Here is a 10,398-nt window from a genome sequence, read left to right on the forward strand (position 1 = left end):
TCCATCATACGTTGATCGATTTCGACTTCAAGAGATCTAATCACACTCGTTAATCTCTTGTCGTCATGGCCATGATCATCTACGCCTTGAGTTTCGTCAAGCAATGACATGAGAAGGGCGCGGTTTTCTTGAGAGAGTTCAAAGTTGCTCAAGTCATTGCAACTCTTGATGCATGCCAAATTCTCATGTACCAAAGTTGCCATATTCTAAGAGAGAACTTTGCACCTAACTTTTATTCTTGGAAGAGAAAAATTGAACTTAAAGAGTATGCAAAGCTCACAATGGCTCTCTTGGAAGAACATCTGGCCTTTAAATAGGCACAAAAAGGAAACATGCCATTTAGCCCCATAAAAGTAATATTCCTTTGGGCCCTAAATATAAGTTCTCTTAGATATGTTACAAATGATCGACTTTACGAAAAATAAGAAGTATATTACACTTCCTTTTTCAAATTCCTTACTGCTTCAGTTTGTGGAGAGTTAATTATGTGAGACGTCTAAGGAAGAGATAGAACATAGTTTAGACAAATACATTTATGCCTGATTAAGGATATTAAGAGCACGTTTGGCTTTGCTGATTGAAAATAGTTGATAAACATTAAATGCTGGAAAAATATTATTTGTTCCTAAAACTGAATTTATAAAAAAGCAATTATATATTTGAGTAAAAGAGATAAAACTGAAGATAAATAATTTATATGTTTGATAAAAAAGTGATGATAAATAATTTTTCTGCTGAATGACTAATATGTCCTTGCGATTATTTACAAATATTATAAATTAAAAAGTATATGTACAAGGATAAGAAATGGAAGAGAGAGGAATTCTATCGGGAGAATATTTTGAGAATTAAGAAAAATATCATAGGAGAAATTGTAAATATTTGGTCAAACCAATAGATTATAAGCTAAAAAGTCATAAGGACTTACAACTTTTGGCTGATTAGCACTTTGGGTGTTTACCGAATACGTAAATAAATTAAAGTGAGTATAAATTTGTCTGACTAGCTTATAAACTCACCCAAACACCCTCTAAATGTCTTTCTTAAAGTGTGTACATTTTTTAAAATATGGAGTAAAAATAATATAAAAAATACTTAAATATTTTTATCAAATTCCCTAAATCCCAATACAGGTAGTTAAGCCATTAAGCACTTTTTTTAAATTATCACTCACAAACATGAATTCCACTTAATTGACAAGATCAGGTCACGAGTGATCCAATAGTAAACGAGGTATGTGGTTGAGGAACTTATGCCTACACACTCAATTACCTATCACAAATAAATGCTTGCCACCCTTCAAAAATCGTATAATATATGATTCTTAGGGGATCTAAAACTATTCCAACATGTCTGATATATTTAAAATTATCATGTTGAACCTAGTGTTCAAACATGTTATTCTTAAATAGCTTTAGAATCATTCGATGCTCCAATAGTTTGAATTTTAATATTATACCTATATACTATACACACACATATATTCCGTGTCTATAGTACCCTACGAATACTAAATTTCTTTTGCATAATGAGTCGATGGTCCTATATTGATTAAAGTGATTGGGTTTTAAGTTTTTAGTTTTAAATATTGTGTGTCACATCATTAAATTAGTTACTGAATATGTACTTTTTGGCTAACAATATAAATGGTGTGATATAGCAATTGTAACATGGGTTTTCTGTAACAAAATTAAAAAAAGAGTGATTTTGTTATCCATTTTAAATAATTGAGTGATTTTTTTTTGTTACAAAAAATAACGAAAACTGATTTTATTATAACATTTCGAATAATTGAGTGACTATATAAGGAATCAACTCTTTTCTGTGTCTATACCCTATAAACTTCTTTTTTTCACCAGTTGCATACTACTTTTCTTTTACATAATCAAGTCTATAAGCTGTATGCATTGATAGTGTAAAATAAACATAGTTCAATTGTCTATAAGTTAATTACAAGTAAATTTATATGATACAGATCAAACACATGAGTGCGCATATAATTTCTTTCTACTTGTAAAAGAATGTCAATTTTTTTTTTTTAATTTAGAAACGGTTTAACTTTTAACTTTACATTTTACTCTTAATGAGATGATTTATAATCACAGAAATATCTATTACTTGGTTTAAATCACATATTTCAAAAGTGTTTTCTTCTTTCTTAAATTTTATGTTTAACTAAATATTACCACAAAAATTGGGATGGATGAATTATCTAGGAGGAGGCAAACTTAATTAGTGATGATGCATTTTGAAGAAAAATTGCTTTTGACATGTGTATCAAAGATTCAAAGTAATGAGATGCTTGATAAGAGGCATTAGAAGATAGTGGATGTGCATGAAAGAAGATCTTTTTAGCTTTAGAAATTAGGTCAACTGAATTGGATGGTACTTGTACACTTTGAACAAATAATAAACCATGTGATGTGATCCCCTTTAGTCCAACAATTTGCTATATACCTAAATATACTCCACTCTCTTATAGATTCGCATAAAAAAAGAGAAAAATAATGGGGAAAAGTTATCATTATTTGTAGTCATTTGTATGGACGATTGAAGCAGAGACCGATCCAGAATTTAAAGTTTACGGATTTTTACCGTAACCTTAAGTTAATATAGTAATAATAAACGAATTTACAATCAAATGCATAAATATTTAATAGTTTTTTCAATACTTATATAGAATTTGGATAAAAACTATTGATTATCGTAAACTCATAGATAACAAGTTAGTTCGGCCTCTAAATTGAAATCTAAACGCCAATAATAGTTAGAGTTGGTGCTATTTGTCGTGAAAATTTGTGTCACGAGGTAATTCTTTCAACTTCCTGTTTGTAGTAATTATTTTATTCATTATTTGATTTACTATTGTTTTCTTGTCTTAATGCCTTAAACAGAGTTAGGAAATTAATTTAGACTAAATACCTAAACCTATTTTACACGGAACTTGAAGGATTTCTAACACCTTCCCTTTGTCAGATGAACCTCCTAGACTTAGTATCTCAGGTTAGCAGACTATAGGAGTCATTTTAAACAAAAATGGTTCTCTTTTTTTTTTTTCCATAATTAATTCTTTGTACTTCGTAATTAATTATTGATTTCAAAAATAAAATAAATTAGTGACTTAATGTACCTAAAATAAAATGTTAAGTGGCGATTCCATAAATAATTACAACTCTTTGATGTCCAAATTGTCTCACATTCTTTTACCCCTTCCCTTATCTCCAAAGTATCAATTATATATATAAAGTTTCCAACTTTGCTAGTGAGAACCCAGAGAGCTGCAAATATGGGCTGAAGACACCTGTGAAAGTCCATTTTTTTTAACACGGATTGCCCTTCAAAAGCACTGGTTTTTAATTTTCACCCCTCAAATTGGTAGTCTTTAATTTTTGCCCTTCGCCTAATACCTCAAAGTTCTGGGTTCGAACCCCAGTTTAGTAAAAAAAAAAAAAAAAATTCGCAAAACAAAGGTTTGGATTCGCGAGGCAGAATTTTGCATGCAAAACTATACCTGCAAGCAGAGTTTTGCATGTAAAGTGGAATTTTGCAAAACTCTGCCTTAAGGCAGATTTTTGTCTTCAAAATTCTGCCTTGCGAATCCAAACTCTACCTTGCGATTTTTTATTTTATTTTTGACTGAGAGGAGATTCGAACCCAAAACTAAAGGATTTTTAGTGAAGGACAAAAGTTAAAGATTTCAAATTTGAGGGACAAAAATTAGAGATCACCCCAAAATAAGGGCATTCATGCGAATTGCCCGTGAAAGTCCAACCCACAGAGCAAAGACCCAAAAATGTTGGATCAACATTTTTTTGTGCGGATTGGCATGCCTGAAAGCAAAACTCTGCTTTAAGGTAGAGTTTTGGCATGCCTGAAGGCAAAACTCTACCTGATCAGGTAGAGTTTGACTGCAAACTCTACCGTTTTAAACTTTATCTTGCGAATCCAAACACTACCTATAGATTTTTTTTTTAAACTTTTGACTGAGCGAGGGTTCGAACCAGAAACCAAAGGGTTCTAACGAAGGGCAAAAATTAAAGACCACCAATTTAATGGGAAAAAATTAAAGACCACCCCAAAATAAGGGTATTCCTGCGAATTGCCCATAGCCGGGCAATTCGCACGAATGGCCCTATCTTGGGGTGGTCTTTAATTTTTGTTTCCCAAACCGCTGGTCTTTACTTTTTCCGCTTCGGTACTTTAAGTAACAAAAAAGTGGTCGAAAATATCCCTGACATCAAAGAAAGAAAGAAAAAAAAATCGGATTTATGACCTAATTTCGCAAGGCAAAGTTATATAGAAACTATACTTTGTCCAATATAGTTATGTAGAAATTAAGTCATCCGGCATAACTTCATTTTTACAGAATATATGCCGGACAAGGAAAAGTTTCTATAAACTTATGCCGGCTAATTTAATTTCTACAAAAGTAGGCCGGACAAAGCATAGTTTCGATGTAACTCACTTTATAAGTTATAGTTTCTATGAAACTTTACCTTGCGAACTTTTTTATTTTTTCGACTCTTCTGGGGATCGAACCCAGAATCTCTGGTTCTGTAGACCAACAAATAAGGGTACTTTAATTCACAATTTTTTATTAAATGAGAAGCAGGGACAACAATTAAAGACCAAAGAGGACAATCCGCGCAACAACAACAAAAAAAGTCCATGGCCGTCGCTACTGGGGCGACTTTACCTTCTGCTACAACAAACTTAATTGGGCTTTCTAACCTTTTGATTGTTGGATTATCGTCATTTTTTTTGCACGGATTGCCCATCTTTTGGGGTGGTCTTGAAATTTTGCCCCTCATATTTGTGTTCTTTAAGTTTTGCCCTTCGCTTGGACACCTGAGGTTCTGGGTTCGAATCTCCGCTCAGACATAAAATAAAAATATAATTTTGCAAGGCAGGACTGGGGGGGAGTGTATGCCGGATCCGGCAGACAATCCTTAAGGAAAAACTAAATATTTTTTTTTTTTAAAGACAAATTTTTAGTTATACCTTAAGGAAAAGTTCCGCCTTATGGGCATATTTTTAGTTATGCCTTAACTAAAAGTGTGCCTCATAATATATAACTAAAAGTATGCCCCATAAGGCGGAACTTTTCCTTAAAGCATAACTAAAAGTTTATCTTATAAGGCAAAGCCTATGCCTTAAGGAAAAGTTCTGCCTTATGGGGCATACTTTTGGTTATGCCTTAATTAAAAGTCTGCCCCATAAGGCATAGTTCCTTGAGGAAAAGTTTTGCCCCATAAGGTATAACTAAACTATGCCTTGAGGAAAAGTTATGCCCCCTCCGGCATAACTTTAGTTTTTCCTTAAGGACTTTATGCCGGATCCGGCATACAATCCCTCCAGCCCTGCCTTGCGAAATTATTTTTTTATTTTATGCCTAAGCGGGGGTTTGAACCCAGAACCTCAGGTATCCAAGCGAAAGGCAAAACTTAAAGGCCACAAATATGAGGGGCAAAACTTAAAGACCACAAATATGAGGGGCAAAATTTAAAGATGACCATAAAAGAAGAGCAATTCTGCGAATTGCCCGATTATCATTCTACTTTTTATGCCTTTAGATGAAGAAGCAGTTTATGATTTGTGGAGACTTCTCGGGAATAGTAGGTGGAATAGCCAGTTTTGGGATCGTCTATGAATATTTAGTCACTATTTGAAATGTAATTAAGAAATAGCCACTTTTTAAGGTGAAAGTAAAATTTGGACAAAAATATTGCTAGCTCAAACATGAAAACAGTCGTTGGAATTTGAAATTTAACAAGTGAAACTCCAGCTCGAACTCAAGGACCGAATCCTTGAGTTCTCAGTTGTAAAACCATGAATTCAAGGAATCTTCTCAAAAATGAAGGCCCCATGTTCTTAGCTGTAGAAATATTTACTCTTTGACTCTTTCCTTGAATTTTCACTTTGACTAGTATTGTGCGGGAGTTGGAACTCATGGACAGAATCCTAGAGTTCTCAGCTGTAAATCCATAAACTAAAAGACTCTTTTCTTGAGTTTTAACTCAATGAAGAACCATTGAATTCAAATTCTTCATTGAGTTCAAACTCAAGGACAAAATTCTTTGATTTTTAGAGGTGGAATCACGAAAAAGGAAAGAGTCCTTGAGTTCAAACTCATAGTTCATAGAGTTCAAGTATTTATAAGTTCAAACTCCGGTAATTAGTCATGAGGTTCAAACTTTTTACAATTTAAGCGTGAAAATTTACTAGAGTTTTAAAACCCATGAACAATTCATGGACTTCAAACCTTTATAAGTTCAAACTCCATAAACGATTCATAAAATATAAAAATAAAAAGCTTAAGTCTTACATGTTTAGTTTAGGGGTATTTTAACTTATTATAGGTGACCAAATATTAGTTACTTTTAAATGGTGGCTAATTCCTCATCACCGGTCTGATAAGTGCTTACTTACCCATTTTATCCGACTACTTGTAGTCGCTCGAGAATTTTAATTGATTTCCATGTCTGAATTTTTTTCTTTTGAGCCAAGGGTCTTTCGAAAACAACCTCCTACCTTCCAAGATAGGGTAAGGTTTGCTTACACTTTACCCTCTCCAGACCCCCATATTGTAGGATTTCACTGGGTATGTTGTTGTCTGAATTTCTTTATTTCTCTTTTTACAAAGTCACTCTTAAGTTAGGTATCAGTGGCTTTTAACTTTTAATATGAGGTTAGTTACTATATTTATCACCTTTCCACTTAATGCTTATCAAAAGACCTATATCTAATTACCTTATAAGTGACCCTATAGTATAACAAAAAGTTTACCCAGTCAGTATATAAAACTCAAGCTCATATTTAAATACATATGTAAGTACATCAGACATTTCTTGCGTGTTTACTGAGTCAAATGTTTCAGACAAACAACAAACGTCACAAATACCTTAAAAGAAACATATCCCACAAGCAAATCAATGGCAAATAGGCCAACAGTTAGAAAAACAGTACACTAAACAGTTACTTAGTACCTTTCATCCATTCATTAATTCCTACATTTTTACAACTGTTACCTTATTTTTCTCCTTACTGTTAAGAGTGTTCAATCTCAAATTTATATAAAGTAAGAAAATGTAACATTCTGTTTCATTTCACTTCTGGAAAAAAAACACAATTTAATCAAACACGATGGACCCTACGAAGAAAAAAGAGAAGAAGAAGGAAGTGATTCGATTGGAACGCGAATCAGTTATTCCAGTACTCAAATCCAGGCTGATTATGACACTGGCCAATTTAATCGAGAACGATTCTGATCGCAATGAATTTCTCAAGCTATGCAACAGAGTTCAGTACACGATTCGCGCTTGGTACAACATACAATTCGAAGACCTCATGGGATTGTACGCGTTATTTGACCCCGTCCACGGGGCACAAACTCTCGAGCAACAAAATTTATCAGACGATGAGATCGACGAGCTTGAGCAAAATTTCTTGAAATACTTGTTTGGAGTCATGGACAAGAGCAATTTCAAAATCGCGAGCGATGAAGAACTAGAAGTCGCGAATTCCGGCCAGTACCTATTGAACCTTCCAATCACAGTCGATGAATCAAAACTCGACACTAAGCTTTTGTCCAAATATTTCGCGACTGCACCACGTGACGAAAAACTTCCTGAATTTGCGGACAAGTATGTGATTTTTCGTCGTGGCATTGGAATTGACAGGACGACGGATTGGTTCATAATGGAGAAAATTGATATGATCATCGCGCGTACGTGGAAATGGCTGATGAAAAAGACTGGAGGGGACAAATTCTTTGGGAAAAGAATATACAAACGCAATAAAAAGCCCCGAAAGAAACGAATCCCATCCGAAGAGGAGCAAGATTTCTACGTTGAACGTATTCGTATCCAAAATATGGAACTAACTGTGCCTAACATCCTTAGCAAGATCACGATCCAAGAACCAACGTTCGAGAGGATCATCGTCGTATATAGACGTGCTACCGAGGAAGGAGAAAAGCCAGACAGGGGAATTTATGTCAAACATTTGAAAAACATCCCAATGGCTGATTTAGAAATTGTCCTGCCTGAGAAAAAAAATCCAAGTTTAACACCAATGGATTGGGTCCAATTTGTTGCATCAGCAGTTGTTGGTCTTTTCGCGGTTGTGACATCACTCGACATGCCACAAGCTGACGCGTGGGTCATGTTCGCGATTCTCTCAACAGTGATCGGTTATTGCGCGAAGATTTACTTCACATTTCAACAAAACATGGCTCAGTATCAAAACTTGATAACTCAATCGATGTATGATAAACAATTGGACAGTGGACGGGGCACGTTACTTCATTTATGCGACGACGTTATTCATCAAGAGGTTAAAGAAGTGATAATTTCGTATTTTATACTGATGGAACAAGGGAAAGCTACATTATTGGATCTTGATGCAAGATGTGAGGAGTTAATCAAAGAGAGATTTGCTATAAGCTGCAATTTTGATGTAGATGATGCAGTGTCAAAGCTAGAGAAATTAGGTATTGTGTCTAAGGATGAAATTGGGAGGTATTATTGTATTGGTCTCAAAAGGGCTAATGAGATTATTGGGACAACTACAGAGGAACTTGTTCTTAAAGCAAAACAGGGTCAGGTTGCGATTACTTCTGGAATCTGAGACGGATTTAGGATTTAAATTTTACAGGTTCGAGCTCGGAATTTACCACGTCCTGTCTAATTATTTGTACTTGGTGCATTTTTCAACACATAGACGGGGTCTAAGTCAGAGCTACTCAGTTCAGGTGATCCTCACGCTTGGCTTGACGTTGCTACAAGAAAATGAATTTTTTTGTATTTTTTCTTACTTTTCAATTTAGGTTAATCTTTGCAAGAATAATTTGGAAGTGACTCGATGAGGAAAGTTGACAGGTAACAGAAATATCCTCAAAGAGCATAGAAGATTGGGGTTTTATCTAGAATTTTTATTATTTTGCACATCTTAGTTTTGTGTCAATTTTGTAGCCAAAAGAATAAATGGAGTTGAATATTCTCAAAGTCAAGCATGGATTTTTGTAGAAATTTTCATACTATTTATGGAAGTTGATTTCTTGCTTCCTCCTCCTTTCTAGTTAGTATCTGTGTTTCTTCTTTTACTCCTCTCCTGCATCATGTGCAAGTCAAAGTCAAAATCTGTATTGCTAACAAGTTAAAAAGGAGTAACGGTTAGGTTTGGTTTAGTTTTGGGAGTTAAAAATGAGTTGTGATAGAAGAACTTGTGCCATTTCCGGAAGGGAAATCAGACTAGGTTGTCATTATTCCAGAAGCGGAAGCATAGCTAGCACTTTAAACTGTGTCTTTCTTTTATTGAAGTCATTGATCTCGTCTGGGGGGTCCGTGTTCACTGTTAAGCCTACACTCATCCATTCATTTCAAGCCTGATCGCTCTCTCCTGAAGTTGGCGCTAATTGAACCCGGGGGCGGATCTATGTAGGACTGTGGGAGTGCCACGCCACCCGAACCACTCGGTTGAAACTTTGTGTATATATGTATATATGTATAAGATATCTTATAAATATAACTCGTGCCTCCCTGAGAACAAAGTGAGGCCGTGGTGCCAGTGGTTAAAAGCCATGTTTTCCTTCCCAGGGATGCCGGATCGATTCTGTTCCAACAAACCCTTCTCTTCTCCCAAATTTTCTCTCTCTTTTTGTCAAAATTTTAATAATCTTTCCCTGCTGTCCGAGCTTCTCTTCCGTTGTTGTTTCTTATAATTAATTTTTATTTAAATGATTGAACAAAATACAAGAGAAAAGGGTATGTTTAGTCTTGGTTCACGATAATTTAGAAGAGAAATCTTCTTTATGTTATAGGAGTAATCAATTATGCTTGTAAACTTGAGTTGATCAATATAATACTTGGAATAATATTGGCTATGTAAATCGAAAAGATAAATAACTCAAACCGAAACCCATAGTTGATCCAACCTATCTAATGTTTACTCTATTTGGACCATGTAAATTGCAATACGTCTACTTTTATAGCAGAGTGGCACCCAGAACCTCTAAATCCTGAATCAGCCTCTGATTGAACCCCTATATTATGAGCTTATTGATTCAAAGCTCTCATTGGCATACACTACCAAATAAGAAAGAAGCCACGGGGGCAAGCTAGGAGTTAGAATTCGAGGAATTAGTGATTTGACTAAACGTTGCTTAAAGCAAACCTTGTAAGACTTATCCCTTGTTTATTTACTTGTGAAGTTGATTCTAAGTTTATCTATCGCTACACGATTGATATATTTTTAAATGATTGTTTAATCTGTTACATTGAGACAAACATATTTTAATATGTAAGCAACGTTACTTTATATCATTGACCATTTTCAGAATATGAAAGCATACGTTTGTTATATTAGTACTAAATCATGATATTCGATAATTTTGAAGTT

General features: G+C 34.5%; 1 protein-coding gene across 1 annotated transcript; it reads left to right on the forward strand.

Annotated features, from left to right (window-relative positions):
- The first annotated feature begins 7,090 nt into the window (after positions 1-7,090).
- Positions 7,091-9,055, forward strand: LOC132054773 (uncharacterized). The gene has a single exon (XM_059446743.1). The coding sequence runs from the start codon at positions 7,144-7,146 to the stop codon at positions 8,626-8,628; it is 1,485 nt and encodes a 494-aa protein (XP_059302726.1). The 5' UTR covers positions 7,091-7,143; the 3' UTR covers positions 8,629-9,055.
- Positions 9,056-10,398: the final 1,343 nt, after the last annotated feature.

Source organism: Lycium ferocissimum, chromosome 4 (assembly GCF_029784015.1).
Source record: "Lycium ferocissimum isolate CSIRO_LF1 chromosome 4, AGI_CSIRO_Lferr_CH_V1, whole genome shotgun sequence".
Classification (NCBI taxonomy): domain Eukaryota; kingdom Viridiplantae; phylum Streptophyta; class Magnoliopsida; order Solanales; family Solanaceae; genus Lycium; species Lycium ferocissimum.